Source organism: Polypterus senegalus, chromosome 8 (assembly GCF_016835505.1).
Source record: "Polypterus senegalus isolate Bchr_013 chromosome 8, ASM1683550v1, whole genome shotgun sequence".
NCBI lineage: Eukaryota > Metazoa > Chordata > Cladistia > Polypteriformes > Polypteridae > Polypterus > Polypterus senegalus.
The window spans coordinates 132,598,624-132,625,497 of record NC_053161.1 but is presented as its reverse complement, the minus strand read 5'-3'; the positions used below and the strand labels follow the sequence as shown (position 1 = coordinate 132,625,497).

Below are 26,874 nucleotides of genomic sequence, written 5' to 3'. Positions count from 1 at the left end.
TCCAGCTCTGTCTCCTGCTGTCTGGTCAGTGCCACCATCTCCAACCCATATAACATAGTTGGTCTCACTACTGTCCTGTAGATCTTCCCTTTCACTCCTGCTGATACCCATCTGTCACAAATCACTCCTGACACTCTTCTCCAGCCATTCCACCCTGCCTGCATTCTCTTTTTCATCTCTCTTCCACAATCCCAGTTACTCTGAATTGCAAAGTACAAATCAATCTCTTTACAAGTCCCCTGTTGACTAGCATTTCCAAACCACCCCACCGTTCCCAAATTGTATGTGTCAGTCTCTGCCAGAACATCGTCTACTGATGGCTCATGATCTCTCTTAAATCTTAGTAAAGTTAGGAGTAGTTTCCTAAATTAGGAAAACTGTTAAAATTCTATTACTCTCACTTCTAAGAGTAGGGCCAAATTTGTGTCACTCTTGAGATTTTTGAGCCGGTGAGGAACATTTTCCTGCTCTTAAATGCTTGATAAATATGAGCACTGGCCACTATGTAGAGATTGCACATCTTCCTCATATCCACTAGGATTTTCCCTGTTTACAATGGTTTTGTCTCACAACCTATTGTTTTATTTTCATGTAATGTTTGGTTTAGGCCTAGATATCAAACAAGTTGATTTAACTGCATTTCGAAGAAGCAAGGTTGTGAGGCAACAGCAATACCGAGCAGAAAACCAAGTTCTACTGAAAGAGGTAATTTTTTCTTTTAATAATCAATATTAACTGCATTTGAACTCTTCTCACTTGTAAAACATTAAATCTGATACTGTGATAGCACTCATTGGTTCCTGTATATGAAACAGAGTGGCGGTTGAGTGGCTGCAACGTCAGTGGTTGTATTCCTATGGATTCTTCTCCAGTCTAAGGGCAGAAGAGAAAAATGGGCCAGTAATGCATAACATCCATTCCTTTCTCTTGAACATTTATAAAATTTTTCACCATAAGAAACTGTCCAAGCTTGTGAATGTGACTATACAGTGTATATATAAAATATATATATATGCACTACCAGTCAAAAGTTTTAAAACTCCCTTTTTTTCCAGTTTTAGTGAAATTTAAGCAGTTCAAGTCTAATAAATAAATTAAAATGTACAAATGTGAGTATATATGTATGTATATACTGTATATCTTGTGAAAGAAACAGCCAGACACACAATTAAGGTTTGGGGCAGCCACCCGTATAGTTTCCCTGGCTGCAAAAGGCTTTAAAGTAGCGTACAATGTGTACAGGTTAAGAGTCCAAAATAGAAATATTTAAGTATGAAGGATGAGGGGTTTTTGGCCGGGACAGGAAGGATTTCTCGTGTTTGGTCTGCAGAGAGAAAAGAGTGGGGTTCAGTGCACCCCACCGCCCCCTGTCCTGCATGGAGTTGTAATTTCCTGGTCCCTTTGGTTGACTCCCAAGCGCACGTGTGTTACAATCTATATAAGGTTAATTTTTTTTTTTCAATTCTGTAAGTAAAAGTATTTACATTTGGAGAGATCATGTCTAAAAACTGACCCATTGTACAGGGGGTCCTCAGGTTACGACACAGTTCCATTCCTACAACAGTGATGTAACCTGAATTTTGGTGTAAGTTGAAACATACCCTACCATAAGTCACTTACCTATCCTAACACATTTGCAAAATCATAATCTAGAACAGAAAAACACAACTAAGCCACAGAAAAAGGAAAAGGACATAAATATACTGTACTGTACATTGTACTGTAGTATCAGAAAAAATGAGTGTAAAAAAAATTCTTGCCTTTATTCCTTCTCACGTCTAAATTTTAAAAATGTTTTTATGGGAGTGAGCGTTGTAAACTTGAAACGTTGTATGTCGAGATGTTGTAACCTGAGGACCCCCTGTATATGAAAACTTGAATGCTACCATCGAGAAAATGGCCAAACTTTAGTTATGGAAAACAAAAAAATTACTACAGTTAATAAAAAAAGCATTATATGGGAGCCATATAAAAACAACACTGTAATTATTTGAGGGATTCCTTTGAAAAATATTTAAGAGCAAATGATTTATATGATTTTTATGACAGTGAGTAGCAGATGAAAGTAGTCAGATATAGCATTATTATCCATAATGAGAAAGAAAAATGAACATTTTTGAAGAAACTAGCTTTCTCTGTTTGAACCAAGCATAGACATTTTCTTGCCAAATGGCTCATACTTTTAAAACTGCTGCCTTGACTATTTAACAACAGCTCTGTGATGTCGCCTGCATACGCACACATAGTTTAAGACCCCAAAGAACATGACATGATAGCAACCCATTCCAAAATGATTGAATTACGACAATGACAATCTCAAATAAGGTGCTCTGATAAATAATATGCACAGTGAAATGTCTGCATAAGTTACTGCTATGGGAAGTTAGTCCATCTAAAATATGGGGCAAATAAATATTTTTTATAATACGTTGCAACACCTACATTTGGATTAAAACACAGGGTTATCCCAGAAACCACAAGACACCTGGTTATAGCCTGCCAGTTCAGCACTTTCACCTTCCTTTAGTGTATGGGTTATTTTCTTACTAAAGATCTCAATATGTCTTTCTTCTGTAGTATGAATTAAGTGCTGTCTCCACTTTTCAAGATTGAAAGGTTAGAAGATGAAAGGCTTGAACTGAAGAAATACATTAGACTGCTTGCAAAAGAGAAAGGGAAGCGACCTTCTGAAAAGGGTAAGATATTTAATTTCATAGTCTGGAAATTGGACCATCTCCTCCATTTGGATAAATAGGTTATAAAACTTATAAATGGTTAAGCATTATTGAAGAAATTACAGTTGCTCTAATTCATTTTAAACCGTCTGAAAAATATCAGTCAAGCCAAAAAACAAAAGCAAGAATTGAACAAATGTAAAGGTTAAATTCATTCATGCAACAAAATGCATGCAGATGAGCTATAACTGATCATATACTGTATTATTTTAAAAATTCTTGTTTTTCTTTTTTTACTGAGAAACAATAAGGCATGTCATGTTAAGAAATGAAATGGTTATTTGTAAAAGTATTTTAAGCGATCAAATGTACAAAGCAGATTTTTGTTATGAGGTACATGATTCTATTAGCTCTTGTTTATGAAGAACTGTTATGGATATTGTGCCCCATTTTTATCTAAATGGACAACATCTTTTATTTGATTTATACAACATATTAAAAATTCTGTCTCCTTTAGATCTAAAATTTGATGATCTGCTGCCTGCTGAGAAGTTTATGAACAGTCTGAAGGGTCACTCTAAGAAAATGTTCCTACTTTCAAATTCTGCAGATCTTGAGGAGATGGTCCAGAAGGTAGGAGGAATAGAAATTAAATGCTTTGACATACAAAGGATTACCTGTGTAATTTATAGTAGATGTACTGTAAGTCTGTGAGGCAGTGTGCAGCTGTTAAATTCTGAACTCCCCCATGGTAGTCTGGAGTTTATTGATTGACATTTTACATCTTTCATGTTTTTACCAAGGGTTCCTTCTAGATCGACATGCAGAGATGATGTAGGCACATCATGTGCTGGCACAATTTTACACATAAGTGACTCAGAATAACATGAAAGATATTTGGATAATACTGGGCATAATTAAGTCAAGCAGTCTAGGGCTCGGGTTCGAGAAGGCCAACACCCTGAATACATTTTTTTATAGATTTTTGTCCTTCTTACTGTCACCTTTTTCTGATGGCTTGCCTCCTAACACCTTCTCTATTACATCAACAACACTGTGTACCTATTCTACTCCTATCATTTCAACTGGTATGGGCAGTGATGAGTCCAATTCTGACTATCAGTATGGGCAGTCCATAACAGATGAGCAAATGAGGAGACAACTGAAGAGGTTACGCATAGGAAAAGCCATGGGGCCTGATGAAACATAGTCTTGTGCTGACCAACTTTGCAGTATCCTCTGCTACTTGTTCAGTTTGTTCGTAAGGTTCCAGAAAGTTCCACTGCAAACTGTGGAAAATTATATTGTTCCCATTCTAAAGACTGCAGGCACCTCTTCACTCAATAACAGCAGACCAGTGGTCCTTATGTCCGACATCATGAAGACCTTCGAGAGGATCGTCTTGAACTATATGAGTCCTCTTGTGAAAGGCAACTGGACTCACTGCAGTTTGGAATTTGGAGTGGAGGTTGCAAGCATTTGTCTTCTCCATGAAGTTTATTCCTACCTGGACAAGCCTGGCAGCACTGTGAGGCTATTGTTTTTTGATTTTTTCCAATGTCTTCAATACCATTCAAAGTTATTGTCTGTTTTTACATGCATTTTTATTACTCTATAATTTAATATTGTTTTTTGTATCAGTATACTGCTGCTGGATTATGTGAATTTCCCTTTGGGATTAATAAAGTATCTATCTATCTATCTATCTATCTATCTATCTATCTATCTATCTATCTATCTATCTATCTATCTATCTATCTATCTATCTATCTATCTATCTATCTATCTATCACTGTTAAGGGGTAAGCTCAGAGATATGTAAATTGGATAAGCTTATGCCATCCTGGAGAATGGACTATCTGCCCGGGAGACCACAGTGTGTATATTTTTGTATAATTCAACACCTATTTAACCACTTAACGATGAATGACCATATACATCTCAGGGGGTACATGTTATCTTGCGATACTAGAATATAGTGAAATTATGAAATGTTTGGTAACTTTGATAAATTATTGCATTTTATGAGCTAAATATAACATTACTGTTATGACTTTTTTCCTTCAGTCATTACTATATTTCTTTTGGGCATTGGAAAGAAGTCTTAATTATGGCTCCTCTCTAATCCTTGTTTTCTTTTTTGTTCATTTGCTGCAGCAATTCTCACTTCCAGTCCTCTGTACCCACTATCACTTCACAGTCAGTCAGTCATTTTTCTTTTAATTGATCTCATCCTTTAATTAGCTGCTCTTTTTTTCTTCTGTCTTTCAGCATTCAAATGCCATTATGTTAAATGTTGAATTTCTAATTTTCCTTTTAATTCACCTATTTCTGTGAAATTAACTTCCTTAATTGTATTCTAATAATGACACTTAATGGTGAGCAGAGTAAATTTGGGGCAAATGACTCTGAAAGGTGACAGTGTACACTTACTAAACTGACATTTCACCAATCAAAATTGTTCTCATTTACACAAATGCACTAAGACTTTCACTGTACTCTGTATGTGAAATATTTATGACCCTATGACCCTTTCAAACTTTTTACGTTAATTTCCTTTGGAGTATGTATTAGTATTTTCCAATGTGTGGACAGAAATATTAAGGCAGTGCGCTTGAAAACTCCACTGTCACAAATCTGCAGCCCAGTCTGGAATGCTATTGAACCATGAAGGCCCTGGCTGATTGGACTGGATTACAAAACAATATTATTTAACTCTGTGATAAGAGAGGTCTGTGGCAATATGCTATTTTAGAGAAACAATTAAAAACAGTGCAGCTCAGGCTCCGTGGGTGTGTGTTTATTAATGGAGTGATTGCACTAGTAGGTGGTTGTGTAATTGGTTCCAATTGCCTCATTTATTTTCTGCAGGTCATAATTGCACAAGGAGGGATAAAAGAGTAGTCTGAGAAGGATAGGGGAGGTCAGAGAGAGAGAAAAAAGAATAAACAAGCAAACAAACAACAACCCACACAAACCACCACACTCAACAACAACAAACCAACTTTCAAAGGAAAATAGAGAAGAACGAAGGCACAGTCAAGGAGTACGAGCCATCTCGTAGATGCGAAGCAGGCAGTTGGCGTCCTGTGGAGGACTGATTGATCGACGCTCCAGAGGGGATTGCCCTGTGCTGAGCCCTGGAAGGAGCAAAGGACATAAGAGGAACCCTCTTAGGGATCCAGTAGGTGCCAGTATGTCATAAGGAAGAAAGAGGGCCTGGCTCGGAGTGTCTTTGCAGACGCCGACAGAGGCAGTCATGGTGGCTGCTGGGGTCTCTGCTGGCTAAAAGACTTTGGTAGGGTGAACTTGTGAGATGGATAGTGGGAGATTCACTGTGCTCGGAAAGGACAAGAAAAAGAGAACCAGAAGATGGCACGGTTTTATTTTGGATTTATTCATGGATATTTCTGATTGACTTAATTTTCACGGAAGAGCTCCTGTTTTAATGGCTTATTTATTAATGATTTTTTTCAGACGACTTATAGCACTTCACTTTAATTTAGAGCACACTTTGTTTTAATAAAAGTATAAATGCACTATATTTTAATGGTTTGTCTTTTGGTCAAATAGCCTGGCTCAGTTCCCAGCTCTCACAGGAATGGGTATTGGGTCCAAAAGGGTTCAAGAAATAGGATGAGGAGATAGGGTTTTCCCCACTTTGAGTGACACTGTAGAAAAAAGTGCACCACCAGTGAGTGGTTAGCTCCGTAAATGTATTTGGTGGTCCAGAGCTGCTGCTCTTTTTGACAGTACAGAGAAAACGTTGTGCCTGACAGGAAAATGTCAGTATTCCCAGGGTGTTAAGGTGCAGGAAAAATCAAATCAAATTTTATTTGTCACATACAAATTATGTACATAGTACAATATGTGCTTAGTTGCTCAATACCAATGACTGTTCCTTTAAGAAAACTACAAAAGAACAATAACAATAATACACGACTTTATAAATATCAAAAATCATTAATTGAATTTTAAATATGTGATAAATAAATAATACACAAATAAATCACTTAATAACAATGTAAGAGAGTTAACAATAGGGCATCTTCTAGTTCTAGACACTTTCTTTATTCAAGATGTGCATGGACTGCGTAAAAACACTCCTTCGCATTCTCTCTGAGCTGGACTTCGGCAGCGGAAGTAAACCTGCTGTAAAGATTAGAGACCCCCTAGGTTGTAAGAGGTAGCACATGGTCTCAGGCTGATAGAATAGTGACTTGATTGTCCATTTTAGAAAATAGAAGATGATTCACTTTGAAGACTGGGAACTGCTAGAGGGAATTCTAATCCGGTGTTTCTGTAGCAAAAGCATCTGTGACACTGTGATGGAGGGTTTTTAAAGCCACCTAATAAAAGAAGAGTATTTGAGTCTTGGGTCAGCAGAAATGTTGGGATAAAGACTTACTGGTGAGAGAAAGAGGCCAGTTTTCAGAGAGAGTGGCTGCAGGGGTTTATTTCTCTTCTGCATTCATTCTCCCTGTTTGATGCAGCCCTTGAGTAATTTCCATTTACAAACAGCTAGCTAACCAGCTAAAAAAACTACAAACTTTTGAGCCTGTTAGTTTAGTAATAAATGTAAATGTATAGGATACCTCTCATTTCTGTTGCACCCATATTAATTGCTTTTATTCTTCACTGTTTTATTAAAATCATTTTAAACCAAAATGTCTTTAAACTAAATTAACTTATGGTTTGGGTAAAACAAATATCAAGGTTAACTTTGATGTATGAGTATATTTAATAATGAGTTTAAAAAAAAAAAAAAAGGGTAACATTTTGAGGTGCAGTGTCTGTTATAAAGCAGCTATGCTATTAAACATACTAAAAGCCATTTTAACCTGATATAAAATAATGAAAAATGACAGCAGCATATTTAAAGAGTGTTGTGATTTTCATGGCCTATCAATAGCTGCTTTTAACCAAAGTAAGCAGTTAAAGACTTTTTTCAAAATGTTCTTTTATGTTTTAACAGAATGAACAACTTTTAAAAGAATTACAGCACAAAAAAGCCCACTCTGCTCAAACTGAAGCAAAGTGTAAGTACTATACCATATACTATTTTTAAAGCCCTTTTAATTCTGATCAGGGACGTTGGGAGCTGGTGCCTATCCAAGTAAGCACAGGGCACAAGACAGGAACAACCCATGGACATGGCACCAGTCCATCACGGGGTTAACACCTACACATGTAGACTGATCTAGTGTCTCCAATCCTCCTAACCTGCAGGTCTGTTGGGAGACATGGGGAGAACATGCAAACACCACACAGAGAAGGCCCAGGTAGTTAACTCTGGTCTACTTACAGCAGTGTTTCCACTGCACCACCATGCTGCCATAATTAGCTCTGTGTTGTCACACCTCCCTTTCTAACCACTTGTTATACTGGCCTCCCAGCCAAGTAAGAAAATGGAGTCCATCCAGGTCGGTATGCCAGTCCATCCATAATAATATATACAGTACATCACAAATGAAATTTATACAGATGCACAAGGTAAGTTAAGCAGTCTTTTAAAATAATTAACAGGTCTTTTAAAATAAAGTAACTTGTTAAAAAAGGTGTGTACTGATAAGAAAGTCTCCTGATACACCCAATGAAAATAAATGCCACAAAAACACAAAGCACGCGAAGCAGATTCACTAGCAGTAGGTGATCCCAGTAAGCAATAACTTGCCCAGGAGCACTTTGGTGTGCAAGTTACTTTAAACAGAAAATCACAGACACCATAAGGCACTATACTATGCTTTCCATGTAGGTGTTTGGACATTTTTGACCCAAAATAATCTTGTAGTCACCCTAGAAATTAACCTTGAGCATAAATGACTACTTGAATCCAGAGACTAAGAACCAATTAGGTTTAAAGCTCTCTATTAAGAACTGTGTGTACTATAAAATGGCGAAAAGGAATTTATTGGTGGAATCTAAGTTAACAGGGTTCAGGAAATGAATGCATGGATGAATAAGATGATAAGCACTTTGAGCTACATTATTTGTATGAAAATGTGCTATATAAATAAATGTTGTTGATGAAGGGAACTCTTCTTCAAAGTAATTAGGTTAGTTTTTTGGCCTACTCATTCAGAGTAGCCCACTTCCTTGTTGTGTTACAAAACACTTTATTGGTATACTATTTGTTTGTCAACCAACTGCTTACATATGGTATTCCCGTCTGTTACTGCTGTACTTTAAATTTGTACCTGTAATTTTAATTTGAATACTTCAGATTACAACTGCTTTTTTAAAATTCTGCCAGACACCTGGTGTAGATGTTACTCTTTTAAATATAAAATAACAGGTAACAGAAATCTCTTACTTTTGTTTTATGCTTATCTCTCTATTATATAAAAAATCCTGTGACGCGATAAGAGTTTTTGGAAGATTTTTTCAGGTCCCGCGAGATGAGACTTTGGCCAAGAGATTTTTTCAAGTCATGCCCACCTCTCAACCATTTTCAACCACGCACACGGTAATCTCACCTCTCATTCGTGTGAATGCTTTTGACAGACACAGTTTCTGCTCCCTCAGCTCTTATACATTTTAATGTTTTCCTCACTTTAAGTTCTCAAGTAAAGAAGCCGTATTATGTCCAAATCTTATTGAAGAATTTCATCACAAAGGATTATCAACAGAAAAAATGAGTACACGGGCAATCCTAGCATAGAGAAAAGATGAAGAGAAGCGAATTAACACCAAAAATGACGATGAGTTACATGGCAAATTGGTTGTGTATCAGTAGACTACAGTGATCCTTCCTTTATCAATCAATCAATCAACATTTATTTATATAGCACATATTCATACAAAAAAATGTAGCTCAAAGTGCTTTACAAAATGAATAGAAAAATAGAAGACACAATAAAAGATAAATATAAGTCAACATTAATTAACATAGAATAAGAGTAAGGTCCGATGGCCAGGGTGGACAGAAAAAACAAAAAAAAACTCCAAAGGCTGGAGAAAAAAATAAAATCTGTAGGGGTTCCAGACCAAGAGACCGCCCAGTCCCCTCTGGGCAATCTACCTAACATAAGTCAAACAGTCCTCTTTGTATTTAGGGTTTTCATGGAAGGACCTGATGATGATGGTCACGTAGACTTCTGGCTTTCAGTCCATCAATGTTGGTGCACCATGATGCTTTGAGTAGGTGGTGGTGGCGCAGGCCGACACCACAAAGAAACCGGAAAAAGAAACAGAAGAGAGAGTAGGGGTCAGTATGGATTTTGGAGCCACTGTGAATAGTTATTATGATGAATTGAACATACAGAGTATCAGTATTAAGTTTAAGTGAAGTTTTTAAGAAGGCCATGTTAAAGTAATGTGTTTTCAGCAGTGTTTTAAAGTGCTCTACTGTATTTGCCTGGCGAATTCCTATTAGCAGGCTATTCCAGATTTTAGCTGCATAACAGCAGAAGGCCACCTCACCACTTCTTTTAAGTTTAGCTTTTGGAATTATAAGGAGACACTCATTTGAAGATCTAAGGTTACGATTTGGAATATAACGTGCCAGGCATTCCGATATAGGAAGATGGAGCGAGATTATTTAAGGCTTTATAAACCATAAGCAGTATTTTAAAGTCAATCCTGAATGACACAGGCAACCAGTGTAGTGACATCAAAACTGGAGAAATGTGTTCGGATTTTCTTTTCCCAGTTAGGATTCTAGCAGCTGCATTCTGCACTCGTTGCAAGTGATTTATGTCTTTTTTGGGTAGTCCTGAGAGGAGTGCGTTACAGTAATCTAGTCTACTGAAAACAAAAGTGTGAATTAATTTCTCAGCATCTTTCAATGATATAAGAGGTCTAACTTTTGCTATGTTTCTTAAGTGAAAAAATGCTGTCCTAGTGGTCTGATGAATATGCGATTTAAAATTCAGATTACAGTCAACAGTTACCCCTGTTTTTTACTTCCGTCTTAACTTTTAATCCTAATGCATCAAGTTTATTTCTGATAACCTCATTGAATCCATTATTGCCAATTACTAAGATTTCAGTTTTCTCTTTATTTAGTTTGAGAAAATTACTATTCATCCATTCAGAAATACCAGTAAGACATTGTGTTAGTGTATCGAAAGAGTCGGAGTCATCAGGTGCTATTGATAAGTACAGCTGTGTATCATCAGCATAGCTGTGGTAGCTCACGTTGTGCCCTGAGATAATCTGACCTAACGGGAGCATGTAGATTGAGAAAAGCAGCGGACCCAGGAGAGAGCCTTGTGGAACACCATATCGGATATCATGCGTCTTTGAGATGTGATTACCACAACTCACAAAGAATTTTCTACCTGCCAGGTAGGATTCAAACCTATCCTACCAATTTATCACGGGAGTTGCGTTCCAGAACCCCCCGCGAAAGGTGAAAATCCGCGAAGTAAAAACCATATGTTCATATGGTTATTTTTATATATTTTAAGCCCTTATAAACTCTCCCACACTCTTATAAACATTTCCCGCACAGTTATACAGCATAAACCCTTTGTATTCTCTTTGATATTAGGTAAGATTTGTTGAAGCTATGTATGTAAACACACTGCTTATATACAGTAAAACCTAAATATTATTTTAAAGATATCGAGCGTCTCCAATATCACATATGTTACAGCCATTACGATAGACAGATCGTTTTGGAGCCATAATGAAGGGCTTGACTATGCACAAAGATAAACACAAAAGAGCACAAAAGTAAACTCTTTACACAGCGAAACACGTTGATGCTGAATGAGCGAGACAAGACTTTCTGGTTGACGCAGCGCAATCGAATTCGGCGCTTCGTCACTGAGCCAGTCAGCACACAGGAACTTAACTGCGTGCTCTGATTGGGTAGCTTCTCAGCCATCCACCAATAGCGTCCCTTGTATGAAATCAACTGGGCTAACCAACTGAGGAAGCATGTACCAGAAGTAAAAAGACCAATTGTCCACAGAAACCCGCAAAGCAACGAAAAATCCACGTTATATATTTAGATATGCTTACATATAAAATCCGTGATAGAGTGAAGCCGCGAAAGTCGAAACACAATATAGTGAGGGATTACTGTATACTGAAACAGTTGGTGGTGATCTTGTGGAAGATGAAAACATCAACTTTCAATATCTGAAAGAATATCTACAACCGTTAACACCGTCTAGTCTTCCACCACACGAATTACTGTAGAAAGAAGGATGTATCCAAGAAAGGTAATGTAGTACATCTTCCACTGAAAACATTACAGAACAAAGGAGATCTTGATGTGCCATTTGTATTAAAACAGTAACAGTTTCCGGTTAGAATAGCTTTTACAAAGACAATTCACAAATCTCAGAGCCAAACATTTGATAAAGTTATTGTATTTAATAGAGGGAAAGAAACAAAATTAAATCATGGGCAGTTATAAGTTGCATTGTCACGATGAAAGTCCAAACACAGAATCAAATTCAATGTGATATTGATGAAAATGTAATTCATCAAGTATGTGCATGTTCATTTCAAAGCCAAACAGAAAAAAAATCATATTACTCAACGAATAACTCTAACGCAAAATGAAACATAATTTACTTTCAAATTATAAAGTTTTACTCTTTTTTAATATGGTTAATTACTCGCTGTAATGTAAAATAGTTCTATTATGTATATGTAAAAATTCCTATTAAAATAAAAATCTGTTTAAATTGTACAACCGCATCCACATACGTGAGAGACTAACTCTAACGCAAAATGAAACACAATTTACTTTCAAATTATAAAGTTTTACTCTTTTTTAATATGGTTAATTACTCGCTGTAATGTAAAATAGTTCTATTATGTATATGTAAAAATTCCCATTAAAATAAATATCTGTTTAAATTGTACAACCGCATCCGCATACGTGAGAGACAGAACGGCAAAGAGGCCAGCGTGTAGTGCAAACCCAGGGGTTGGTGAGCAAAGCCCCCTAGTATTTATATATTTTATACAGATGCACTCTAGCCAAAAAAGGGTAAATTGTTTATATAGCTTAATGTAAAGCTATTTTTTTAGACCTGAGGGCAAGATACACAAAATACAGTTACAAAGGTTTTCATCCTAAGACATGTATCTAAGACTAGATGATTTTGTAGTGTCATTTATTTCTATAATTTATATGATAAATGTTTGTAAATTAATTTACAGTAAGTGAAAAAATGGAAGAAAATAGCCAGCTGGAACAAGGAATGCGAGAAATAATGCAAGCAATAAAAGATGCACAAAAAGGCTCTGGCAAAGAAGTGGAGATTCATATTCCTGTATTAGAAAGGCTGTTAAATGTAAGTTTTTACTTCAAATAACATTAATATTTTTGTTTCACGTTTACAAAGGCTGCTGAAGAATAAGCATCACGTTTGTTCTTAATGTCTGTTTCTGTGAATCCTAGAATAAAACTAATTTCTGCCAGCAGGCTAATGATGGATTGCTGGATGAATGGATGGAGAGATAGACTGAGCATTGTTTGTCTCCAGGAGGAAATTCGGCTTTTTACAGAAGCACTTAAAATAAATTAATTCATGAATAGATAGATAAATAAATATATACACATGCTCTATGATCTGAACACACACCAGAATGACTAAAAACAAAGAAAATTTATAAAAACAGAAAGCTTTTGACTTGTCAGTCCTAGTCACAATGAGACATTATGCATACATATTGTTGTTGGTATAAAGGAGCCCCAGTAATGTTTCTTGACATACGTCTGCTGAATGATTTTTGGCTGAAAGTCCTCAGTGTTAGTGTGTCAGAGATAGGATGAGCAGCATTGTTCATAATGGCACTCAGGTTTGTTTTCATTTTCTCCTTTGCTAGGGGTCCAGAGTGTGTCCCATATCTGAGCCTGTCCTTTTAATTATCTTTTGATTTGGTGGACCTCTCTTGAAGTAATGTTACCAGCACAGCACATCACAGTGTAGAAAATTTTACTGGCCACCACAGAGTTATAGAAGATAACTAGGGGAGATCTAGCCATCTTTGGTAAAACATGATTATAATGTTTGTTAGCATCTTTCATATTGGGACCATCCCATTTGCCTATGTTATGGCCATATTAACCTGCAGCACTTCAGACTGCGCTTGTTTACTCTAATTATTCAACTGAGCATTATTTTACTTGTTTCATTTTATCTCTTTTTTGACTTCTGTTTGCTTTGCCTTATTTGGTATAGTTTTTGATCAACCCATTTACTGATCTGCATTTGCATGATTGTTGGTCTTGATGATTCATCACACTCGACTCTCTTTAACAATTAGATAAGCTAAAAGTAAAAAACTGCATCGCTTCAGTTATACAATCAATAGTTGCAAAAGAGTGCCTTTGGTAGAAGACATCTCCGGTCATGATTACAATGGCTATTCCTAATCCAGAATAACACCAAGGAGCCTAAAAATAAACAAAAAATAACACATTTGTTAACAAAGTGAGGGATAATCAAAGAGAGTTCATCAAAGTATAGTATTTAAAACTCTATTACAAATATGTTCTGAGATGTTTCAGGTAAGGAAGACAAAAGTTTCACGGTAAGGTATTTATGGTCACTAATCATGATGCCAGAATGTGGAGATGATTTGTACATGCAAGGAAGAATTTCACTGTACTCTGTCCATGTGATGATAATGTAAAACAAGCCATGGTACCAATACTACACTAGCTGCAATACTAGTTAGGAACTTTATCCATGATTAAAGCCAGAAACAAGTTTGATGCTCCATTTTGATGTCAGTCTCTTCAATCCATGATCACATTTCATTCGTAAGGGCTGGTAGCATAAAATTTAAACATGTTAGTCAAAGACAACATACATTACTTGGGAACATTAACGCAGGATGCAGCTAAGAAACTCCCTTTGACCATGACTCTCCTACCTCTCAGTTTTTGGGACAAACCACTCCATTCAGCACCTTCCCAAATGTGGTAGATTACTGAATTAAGATACCTTGCAGGTGAGCACTTATTCTTGACCGGCTAAACTTGTGTGAGAAGCAGAATAGGAAAGAGCTTTAAAGACGGAAGAACTTTCAATTAAACACTGTACACGGTGGTAAAATCTTTCACTTAGAAAATAGTGTACCTAATACGGTATCATCACTTCAATGATGGCCTCAGTTGGGAAACATTTTTTACCTCTGTTTTTGCAGCTTGTAAACACAAATTTACACAAATGTGTTTCATAATACAGCATACAATATATGAACGATAGTTCATCTATGCAAGCTCATCTAAAGCGTTGTTAGCATCAGATAACAGAAAAATCTCTCAATGGTGCAAATTGCTTTTCCACAGTGATATATTGATAGTAAACTCAACATGTATACCTTCGTAGATCAGAAGACATGAATCCTTTTGAAATATGCCTCAAAGGAAAGAAAAAACAAAAATGACCTTCACATTGTAAATGCAGACCATAAAATACCATAAAAAACTAAGCTGCATTGTTTAAACAGACAAAGGACTGATACGATACATCAGATTGTTTGGCAATAGCAGAAACAGCTTATAAATTTAACTCATAATGGCATCCGGTTATTCCTTCCTTTTAAATTTATAACATTTAACATTTTCTGTACAATGTAGCAATTTTCTTTTTGAAGTATTGTCATATTTCATAATTACACAAAATATTCAATTTGTATATGAATTGTATAGATTGACTTTACAAATGATAAGATATCTTTCAGCCTTTTCAAAATAAAATGTATGGTCAAGTTAAAAGAATATCATTCTCCTTTTATTTACTTTTTGAAATCTATATAAAAATGCAATATCTAAGAAAGTGTCTATATGAAGATAACTCAGAAACAGTTTGACAAGTAAAAAGATACTTCTCCGCCAGGTCTGTTTGATTAGATGAAATTTAAGTTATTCCTATCCACATACTTCAGAAAGATGCTTCAAAGCTAATAGCTTAGGTGTCAATAACAGACTTCAAATGGCATGTCAGAATCATATAAATAAGACATTTTAAAGAAAGTAACTGGCAGCTACAAACTGGGTGATGGAGAAAAGTGTGTGTCAGTGTGCCCTGCAATGGACTGCTGTTCTGTTTCAGATTTTACTCCTCCCTTGCACTTAATTTGGCGGTGATAGGTTCTGGATCCCAAGATGCTATAATGGAAAAAGTAGGTTCAGAAAATAAGTAAACATATTCATATATGATTATTCCTGTTTTATTGTGTCTGTAATTAGGACATTTTTCAAAAAAACAATACAAAATACATTGCAATAGATTGCCATTAGTTTTAAAAATCATTTTAAAAAAGGCAAACTAGTCAGTTTCTCTTAAGGATGTAGAGTGACACTGACTACACTGGATGCAGGTTTTGCTGCTGAATATTATTATTGATTAATGTATATATTGGCCCTTTTGCCAGAAATATTGGATTCCAAATATAACTAACAAATGTTAATTATTGTTTGTTTAATATTTAGTTTCCCTTTGGGGACATAAAAAGTCTATCTGTCTGTATGATAAATTAAAAATTAAAAAGTCCTAAAATATGACACATTTCTACTGTATATGGCTATGTAATAAAAATACACTTTTTGTTTAGGCAATGAATATTAAGAATTCAGAACGAACAATTCATGCCAATATGTCTCTGAAAGCTCAAGTCGACCAGCTTACAGGGCGTAATGAAGAACTACGGAGGGAAATAAGAGACTCTCGGAAGGAGACGGTACATGCCATTAACCAGATGGAGAAGGCATTAGAAAAAGTAGGTTCATTCGACGAGTATCAAAGGCATATCTGCCTCACACATTTTGGTACTGCAGCACCATCCACTGCTACCACCATATTTTCCACCAGGTAATCCACCCATCCACCCATTCATTTTCTAACCCGCTTAATCCGAATAGGGTCACGGGGGTCCTCTGGAGCCAATCCCAGCCAACACAGGGCACAAGGCAGGAACCAATCCTGGGCAGGGTGCCAAACACACCGCAGGACACACACAAACACACCCACACACCAAGCACACACTAGGGCCAATTTAGAATCGCCAATCCACCTGACCTGCATGTCTTTGGATTGTGGGAGGAAACCGGAGCCCCCGGAGGAAACCCACGCAGACACGCGGAGAACAGGCAAACTCCACACAGGGAGGACCCGGGAAGCGAACCCGGGTCTCCCAACTGCGAGGCAGCCGCCCACCCACCAGGTAATACCAAGTATAAATCAATGAAAAAAAAGAAACTATACTGAGTAAATACTCTCCTTCTGACCACTACAACTGCACTCATTTCAAAAGTTGTCATACTTTTTTACTTTAAAATTAACTCAAATTAATTTTTCCTTTTCAATATATTATGTACAACTGGTATATTACCTTTTGGAAAAGCAAAAAGGTTGAATCCAATTTAGTGTTACCAGATCATTTAGAATTGTTACCCATGCAAGTTGGGGGTATTGCTAGTAGTAGCTCCAGTACAAAAATAGGGCATGGTTATCAAAACTGACAAAACGATACCCTAGACACTCCTTGGTCTGCCTCATATAGACTGGGTGGCCACTGAGCCTTTCCCTTACTCACCTGATTATACATGAGGAGAAATCGGACTTTACAGACCTAATGAGATTTACTTCTGGATGAACTGAGTACATCCTAGGAAATCTTTCCAGACCTTCTAGCATGTTTTTTTTTCATGTTTTCGTCAGTATTTGGTTCTCTGGGAAACTATTTTCAATAATATACCACCTCCTTCCAGCCGAGTCAGTTTACAGTGGTATTCAAAGGAGTGTTTTATTTCCCAGTGTGATCTTTATATACTCAGAGTTCAGTCTGTCTACTTAATGCCCTTTCTATCCTGTCAGACTCTAACCAGGTGAGCAGTGTGACTCAAACGATTTGCAAAATATACTACTTTTGAGATCTTTAATAAACACTTTAATAATAAGTACTTCTCATTTTTTTTCTTTTTTAATGTCAAGGCTGCACTCTTGGAAAATGAAGTGAAATTGATGCAACAGACGAGAAAAAACAGCATTGTCTTTCAAACTCACCACCTCCCTGAAGAAATGTCACCTTCTAGTGCTGAAATAATCAACACATTAAATGAGCACGCAATAAGACTTCTACAGGTAAGCCAGGATGGCAAGACGTGCCAATCAGGTTTGTCAAGCTGTCTTTGAAAGCATCCTCCTTTTCTGCATAACTGCCTGGTATGATAAGCATCTGGGGCCTCATGCATAATCCTGTGCATAGAATTCACACTAAAACATGGCGTACGAACAAAAAAATCCAGATGCATAAATCTGTGCGTTCGCCAACTTCCATGTTCTTCCGCTCCCTAAATCCTGGTTAGTGTGAAAAGTAACGCATGTGCACACGCCAGCTGCCCCACCCCAACTCCTCCCAGAATTACGCCTCTTTGAATTTACAAATCAATAATAAATAGCCCTTAAGCTCGGCCTTCTGTGAAAAGGCAATGGCAAAATCACAGTGGAAAATAGAAACATTTCAGCGAATACCAAGTGGAGGCAAGGAAAAACGTACTATTTGTTGGTTTAAACAGTGGTATAAACAACAAAAGGAAGTTGATCGAGTGACACAGGGTGTCGGAGAAACTTGAAAGCATAAGTTCACAAAGTTGCACAGTGCCCGAAATAAAAAAAGAAGTCAGATATCAAAGTCGCCGTGAAAGGGCAAGTCATAGCACACCGTCTGAGTGTCATATGAAAGCTTATTAGGGTACAGAGAAAAGAAAAAAAAATAGGGACACAGTGAGAAAAAAGATCAAAATGTCAACTTTAATCTCAAAATTTCCACTTTAATCGCGTAGTTTATTTTGTCATTAAAGTAGAATATCATAAACTTTATCATTAAATCATTTAATTTAATAGATTCTCAAATACCATCGTAACTAAAGTAGCACGTTAGCTTTGTTTTGTATGTGTTCTTCTATGTGCTCTAAGTGTGTGAATCACATCAGCTACTGTAGAGCTGTGATTCCACACTCTGATACAGTGGAATAAATACTCTGTTTGGTGCATTTAGAGGAACAACGCTAAAGCAGCTATGATATTTGGAATAGTTTGGCCATTCCGTGGACCATTATATTGTTACAGGTTAATTACAATCAGATGCCTTAAACTAATAAACAATATGAGGTTAATTTCAGTGTATTTGATAAAGTCGCATCAGTGATGTGGATCTAAAAAAGAAAGGGAAACCACACTTGAACAAAAGCACTGCTTTGACGCTATGTGCCGCCAGTTTGCAAAACTGAGTCAAGAACTTGCGTACGCTTAGCATTTAGCTGGCGTGGCTTTACGCCAAGTTTAGGTTTTATACATCACGATTTGAGCGTGAAAAAGGGCTTACACAGCATTTTTGTGCATACACGCCATTTATACATGTGCCCCCTGGTCATTCAAAACATAAAAATGCAGCATGTCATTTGGGTAGAAGAAAGGATTGTGGGCCTGGAATTGCACTTGGTTGAGGACTTGTGTCCATTCAGGTCAGAAAATGTGCGAGATACTGTATATATTTAAAGTTAAATTAAATTTGAAAACTACACCCACCTGGGTAACCATCTCTATCAGTTTCTGATCAACAGTTACTTTCCTACTACAGTTACTCATATTAAACCCGGTCTCTGATTCTCGTATGTCTCTTCCTGATCTCAATCTTCTGCTTACTAAATTTGAGCCTCAGAGCAATTCTGCACTGTCAAATTCTTTTATATTTTTGTGTTTTTAATCAGTGCATTAGTACTCTCGACAACTACAGTATATATAATATTGGGATGGTGTCATGTATCGTATAATGTTCTAGAAACTGTTTACTTTTGTTATTTGTTTCGCCTTATACAATTTCTTGTATTAGGAATTTGTTAGTTTTCGCATACCCCTTGGGATCAGAGCGCAGGGTCAGCCATTGTACAGTGCCCCTAGAGCAATTACAGGTTAAGGGTCTCATGGGCCCAGCAGAGTAGGATCTCTTTTTGGCAGTGATGGGGACTCGAACCAGCAACCTTCGGGATACCTGCACAGATCCTTAGCCTCAGAGCCATCACTCCACCCGTTATGTGGAGTGCAACACCAAGGGAAATAGCAAATGCACTGCTTTTCAATAAAGTTGAATTTCAAATTTAAAAGGTATAATGATTAAAAAGGGTGACTCAAAAAGTATTGAACACTTTTAAAGATGTACTCCCCAGTAATTACAGTGAGTATCGTTTGAACATAAAGCGTTCACCAAATTGTAGAGCTACCTTTTACTTTGTTTCGAGATCTTGGTGCTTGAAAATGTATATATTGTTGTGACAACCATCAGCTGGGGGTCTGAAAATGTATTAAACTGTGGAAGTGACACAAGGGACAGAAATTGTGCATTTGTCAGACTATGAGAGCAGCTTTACAATTTGGTTTGGCCTACATGTTCATGTACTACTTAGTAACTGGGTAATCCATTTTTAAAGTGTTCCAATTCTTTTTAAATTGCCCTGTAAAATTAGAAACATGACAAATGTAAGGTTAGGGTGTTGGAAAGATACCAGCCAAGTCTGTTATAATGGATGCAATTCAGAAAAGCAGTTTTGACTGAACTATGGGTATTTCGTTGTTCACACACAAACTAGTTAACACTAGCTCACTTTGTTAGGTGATACACAATTTGCTATGCTATTAGACCAACTCAAAGAGAAAATATATTTGAAGACTTTCAAATTGCAACATTATTGAAAATGCAAATAATGTCATCATTTTATTATTTACAACTTTTTTAAATATCAGCAAAAAATAGTCTCACTCACGGCAGGCTATGTTAACACTAAGCAGCTATGTAGCATTACCCAATTCAAGCCATGTATTGGGAGTAAAATTTCATCCATCCATCTATTATCCAACCCGCTATATCCTAACTGCAGGGTCACGGGGGGTCTGCTGGAGCCAAACCCATGCTCCAGCAGACCGCCAGCCCACTTTCAGGCATACAAACTATGGACAATTTAGGATCGCCAGTACACTTAACCTGCATGTCTTTGGGAGGAAACCCACGCACAAACGGGGAGAACATGCAAACTCTATGCAGGGAGGACCTGGGAAGCGAACCCAGGTCTCCTAACTGTGAGGCAGCAGCGCTACCACTGCGCCACCCAGGAGTAAAATTTCCAGGACTGAATTTTATTTTATTTTTTTAAGAATCATCACACCCAAGTGACACAGTGGTTAGTGATGCTGCCTTACAGCTTCATGTACCTGTTTCACTTTCCTGCCTGTTCACTGTCTGTGAAGTTGACCATTTGTCTCTGTATTGCTTTGGCTTTCTCCTGTTGTTACACTTTCCTTCAGCATTGTAAAGATGTATGCAATATGTTAATTGATGATGAATTGACTTATGAGGCGAGAGAGATTGTGTGACCTACGGCAGACTGACATGTCAACCAGGGCTGGCCATCCCGTTATGCTTATACTGCCAAGATTTAGTATGCTCACACTCCCAACCACTATAACATGGAATAAATGTGTTTATAAAGTGGATGGATTCATTTGCATAACTTAGCCTTTGTGTAAATATCACCCAAGATATCTAAGAAAACAGAAGGAATGAACACAAATTGATTACTTTAAAACCTATTTTCTTAAAATATGAGTAATGACCCAAAGTGGGTCGTGGGGTGCTGCCTTTTGGGTCATGCAGGTCATGACTAACCGCTGCATGCAATGAGAAGGGGTCGAAGAGTCTCACGATGAGTTGCCACTGACAGCTTTAGGAGTCTTGTATCTCTGCAGCCCATAGCCTCTAACCTGGAGCCTCAAGTAGGTACGGCTAACTTACTTAGCACGACTTGCCATTATTTGAGTCATATAACCCTCCCACAAGCCTAATCTTAACTATAGTATAAAGAGGCAGAGCTCTGGAGGTCTACAGCCAGACTGTAATGGTACCCTTTGGAATCAACTCTACCTACTCGGACTGCCCACTGCAGTCAATTCCACTTACTTGGAGCTACAGGGCAGAGTCTCTGTTCAGAAGAGATCCATACTTGAGTTTAAGCAATCGACATTGCTCTGATTTGACTGTCGCTGGTAATTCTCCAAGGGTGAAGGGACCCTGCAGATCTGACAGTCGTCATGGACTCACTAAGACAGGCAACATGGGGTAGCGCATTTAAAGTTTAAGGAACACTGCTTTAAAATATATGTTTGTAAGCAGCTTATTTTCATTGTATTCACCATATGCAATTTATTCTATTAGGAATTTGACATATCCCAACTTACTCTACAGAGAGTTTTGGGGTCCATACACAGGATCAGCTATTTGTCCACTGCCCCTGGAACAATTGCATGTTAATGGTCTTGCTCAAGGCCCCAATGGGGTAGCACTCCTTCTGTCACTGCTGGGATTCAAACCAGCAACCTTTGAGTTACCAGCCCAGAGCCTTTAGCCACAGAACCGCCACTCTGCCCTTTTAATTGTAGTGCGGACATAGAAAGTTTTCTACACTGTTTTTAAGTTTTTTAATATTCCTTTGTTACATATTGTTTAAAAGAATGACTTTATTACCACTTGGTGTATCAGTAATCCTGAAAATCCACAGCACCTAACCACCCAGGCCACAAAATAAGGCCCATTTCCATTCTAAGGTCTAATGTATACTATACTGTACACTCTGTATTATATCAACTGAGATCAAGTTCACCCTTCGTAGCTGGAATTCAATATCACCCTCGTGCTTATAACCCAGGTGCAAACCAAATATGGAAAAGGCCTAACTGGCTGAGCTATAGAAAGTTAGGACTTGTGTAAGCATTGCTCTCACTGTACTGAACACAACTTATATATAAAATATAATATAAACATTTCACATGATGTTACCATTAATTCATTCGACAGATGGGCAGATGCTAAAAATGTTTCCTGAAAATTTTACTTTGTCTGTTATGATTGGTATCAGGAACTGCACAATAAAGAGGAAACGGCAACAAAATTGGGAGAAGCTTTAGAAGAATACAAAAGGAAATTTGCAGTTATTCGTCATCAACAAGGACTACTTTACAAAGAATATCAAAGGTATGACCATAGTACTGAGACATGAGCTGGAATCCTTCCTGTAGTCAGCACAAGGTTGTAAAATCACAGTATTTTATCATTATAGACTGAACATTCGTATAAATAATGAGTTTTTTTTAGTGAAAAGGAATTATGGGAAAAGGAACTCAAACAAAGTTGTGAACTTCAAGATAAACTTCAGGAACAAAAGGCACATGATGCTATTAAAATAGCCGAGTTTAACGTAAGTACCTGAATAATAAATGTTGATAAAATATTATACCTATCATATTTTTTCCATTTCTCAGTAAATAATGTTAAAATGTTTTAGTCCATATAGCTTGCCATTACAACTAAACTTTCATGTGAACATGAAAGTGTCATCTTTCATTTTATAAAAGGTTCATAATATTTGATTTCAACTTCAGATATCATCATCATTGTTACTTACTTAGTGACTTATCTGGATGCATCCAATGTTTCTTATCTCTCTACATTATTTGGCTTAACAGCATTGGGTGAACATACTGCAAATGGACTCTGAAGAAATAAGGAGGCAGGTGGCAGAAGCTGCCAGGAAAATGATTGTTCTAAAGGTCAATGAAAAAACCCTCACACGAAGATACACAATTGAACTGGAAATGGAGCAACATCTCAGAAAGGAGAACAGCAAATTGAAAAACGAAATAACTGCAATGGAATCGGCAGTGACAAAAAAAATTGGTTACTTGCAGAGATATAAGGCAAGATGATCCTTTCTGCATAAGCCAGTTTAAGCTTTGTTCATTTGTAATTCTATGTCACCAATATAATTTCACCAACCGAGCATACATTGTTTGTGTACTCTTCCAGCACAGTTTGATTTCACTATCTATGTCACTGCTTTTTTCTAAGCCAGTGTATTCAAATGGTGGTGACAAAGGTTAAGTTTTAAAGGAATAACATGTTCTAAAATATTCAAGAAAAGCGGAACACTATAGACCTTATTTACACTGTGTAGTCACTGTAGTGTATTTAAAAATGACTTAGCAATTTTTGTTGTACTTGAATTACCTAACATAGATATTAATGTTCACTGACTTATAAAACTCAAAATGTGTGTACAGCCTGAATCTCACCACTGACCAGTGTCTGACCATGAACAGTAGTCAAGTTTTGTTAAAGCCTCCTTGTTGAACTATTTAAAAAATGTGTCATGTTGAATGGGTGGCGCAGTGGGTAGCGCTGCTGCCTCGCAGATAGGAGACCTGGGTTAGCTTCCCAGAGTCTCCCTGCGTGGAGTTTGCATGTTCTCACCATGTCTGCTTGGGTTTCCTCCCACAGTCCAAAGACATACACAGGTTAGGTGCATTGGCAATCCTAAATTGTCCCTAGTGTGTGTCCTGTGGTGGGCTGGCACCCTGCCCAGGGTTTGTTTCCTGCCTTTGGCTGGGATTGGCTCCAGCAGACCCCTGTGACCTGTAGTTAGGATATAGCAGGTTGGATGATGGATGTAAGAAGACAAATAATCTCTATAACCTAGAAGACAAATAACATTGCTTATGTTATGTTGTAACATTTAATATCCTCCAAAAATCCATATTAATGGTTAAATTAAGAAAAAATAATATACTGTGAGAATTACTGTAGGGTGGCACAGTGGTAGTGCTGCTGCCTCGCAGTTAGGAGACCTGGGTTCGCTTCCAAGGTTCTCCCTGCGTGGAGTTTGCATGTTCTCCCCGTGTCTAAGTGGATTTCCTCTGGGTGCTCTGGTTTCCGTCCAAAGACATGCAGAGTAGGTGTATTGGTGATCCTAAATTGTCCCTAGAGTGTGTGTGTGTGCCCTGTGGTGGGCTGGTGCCCTGCCCAGGGTTTGTTTCCTGCCCTGTGTTGGCTGGGATTGACACCCGTAACCCTGTAGTTAGGATATAACGGTTAGGATAATGGAGGGTGTCATGTTGATATATTACTGATTTTTCAGCTAACATATGAAAATGAATGAGGACTGGGCATGGCTAATTTGCAATGAAGAATCTTTATTCCCCATGCAATCATGTCTTAATTTAACACATATTTATTTTTGTCCTCAGGACATGGCAGCATTTAAAATTGCATCTTTACAGAAAGCCTTGGATGGTAGTGTCCCAGCTGTGGAACTTGAGCGAGTCAATAATCAATACAGCGATTTAACAATCAGATACAGAGATCTTCTACAGAAAGATAATTTGCTTGTCCAGAAGGCCGTCAGCTTGGAACATTCAGAGGTATTTTTACGTTTATTTGCTTAAAAAAATGAAGGATGAAATTTTGGTTTAAAAAGTGCCAATAAAAGTACTCCTTGTATAAGCAAGGTACGGTAAGGTTTACAATGGTGAATCCTAATTTTAACTTTTTAAATTTGAAGGTTTTTTTGTATAAAATTTAACAGCCTCTGTTTTCATCATCATGTCTCTCTGTCTACATGAAGCCACTCGCCTTTGATTAGAACAATGTCGTTAAAATGTGATACATATATTCCTCAAGGAAATTTGGTGGGAAATATCAAGCCTTGTTGAGATATCTTGAAAAGATAGATAGATAGATAGATAGATAGATAGATAGATAGATAGATAGATAGATAGATAGATAGATAGATAGATAGAACAAACTTCTGTCCTTCCTTCCTTCCTTTAGTTGTTATGTTATTAATAAATATGTAGTGAAACTCAGCATACATGGCTTATAAAGATTTTGTAACATTTTAATGACCAGTTGGAAAAATTCTCAAGTTATGAATTCATTTCAGACGTTATTGGAACAACAGGTGCGACACATAAATATTCCTATTATTATTATACTGAAATGACAGCTGACCAACTGCAGCGGTTGTTACGCTAAAAATAATGTAAAAAAAAAAAAGGGTCAAAAATGTATGTATAATGTGCAGAATCATTATCTTAAGTTCTTATGTATTTGAAATTTGCTTATTTTTTATTTAAATATTCTAATTCTAATTTTACAATATTTGCCTACTCTTTTTTCTAATTTGGATACAAGTGTATATAAGAGTTTTAAATTCAAAATCCACTAAAAAAATGCGCAACACAATAACAGTATATGAAAATCAGCCTAATTTTCTTTTTTTTTTAAGAGTGAAAATGCCGTTCTCAGGAAACATATTGATCGTTTGAATAAAGAACTGGAAATTACAAAGGAAAAACTGCATACACTAGAACAAGCTTGGGAAGAAATTAATTCACTGGGTTAGTATGTCATACCCTGTTTTCCACCTTTTTCTACTGCACTTTGTTATGTTTTAACAACTTAAAAGTTTTAAACTGATTGCTGTGTTTGACATCCATTCTTGCAGGTGTTGACTCAATGAATAAAGCAGCTAATGCAATCACAAGGGGTGATTTGTCTGTGTCCAAAAAAATGACCATGTTGGAAATGAAAGAACTCAATGAAAGACAGAGAGCAGATCATGCTCATGAAATGTATGACTGCCTAAGAAATACTCTAAAAAAGGTGGAAGAGAGGAATTGTGAACTGGAGAACAAATTTGTTAATGTAAGTAGGTGACATATTTTAATGCTGCTGGTGGCTGTAATATGCCATCTGAACAAACTCTCAGCTTTCCCGACTGTATGTAATCATCTTGTACCAACTTCAGTAGTATGTACTGCTTAGGCCTTGATGGTCCATTAGTCTTAACTTTCCATTGAATTACTTATTTACCACTAATTAAGTGTGATCCATTTTCTTCTTTTCTGTACCCCATTTGTTAGTAGTATTAGTTTAGCTTACGTAATATGATTGTAATTGTGGTTTAAACTGAGATCTGGATTGTAGTGTAACTGCTGAATCTATTATGGAAACTTTCCTGGCATGAGAAATTCCATCCTAGCATTTTATCAGTGACTGCTTGCTATTGTGCTCTTCCTTCCTGAATCTGGCTGTCAAAATCAATGGTTTAATCATGGTGTAGTGTTGATTCCTGAGGTTTGCCAGTGTTTTTCCCAGTGACTATGCTATATTCACTGGTGACCTTATTTGCTGAATATTTTCCTGTAAGTTTGCTATTGCAGTCAGCTCAGATGAAGATTTTTTTCCCAGAGCCCCATGATGTTTTGCAAAGTCAGCATGACATCATAGAGTTGTAGCAGCCATGCACAGAACATTTATGCATGCGTACTGTACTAACGTTGCCAATCAGCTTTGGGCCACCGTGATATCATTATTCACTTGGTACTCCAGCTTT

At 37.1% G+C, this 26,874-nt stretch overlaps 1 protein-coding gene across 1 annotated transcript in view; it reads left to right on the top strand.

The window, feature by feature from the left end:
• Positions 1–26,874, top strand: part of LOC120534593 (centrosomal protein of 290 kDa-like) — a 155,850-nt gene that overhangs the window by 45,206 nt on the left and 83,770 nt on the right. The window contains exons 11-23 of the mRNA XM_039762182.1: positions 608–705; positions 2,609–2,696; positions 3,193–3,308; positions 4,026–4,105; positions 12,805–12,934; positions 16,209–16,373; positions 17,588–17,737; positions 22,561–22,676; positions 22,797–22,899; positions 23,168–23,398; positions 24,725–24,898; positions 25,765–25,876; positions 25,984–26,183. Of these exons, the coding sequence (XP_039618116.1) occupies positions 608–705; positions 2,609–2,696; positions 3,193–3,308; positions 4,026–4,105; positions 12,805–12,934; positions 16,209–16,373; positions 17,588–17,737; positions 22,561–22,676; positions 22,797–22,899; positions 23,168–23,398; positions 24,725–24,898; positions 25,765–25,876; positions 25,984–26,183 (1,763 nt within the window). The remainder of the gene's footprint in view (positions 1–607; positions 706–2,608; positions 2,697–3,192; positions 3,309–4,025; positions 4,106–12,804; positions 12,935–16,208; positions 16,374–17,587; positions 17,738–22,560; positions 22,677–22,796; positions 22,900–23,167; positions 23,399–24,724; positions 24,899–25,764; positions 25,877–25,983; positions 26,184–26,874) is intronic.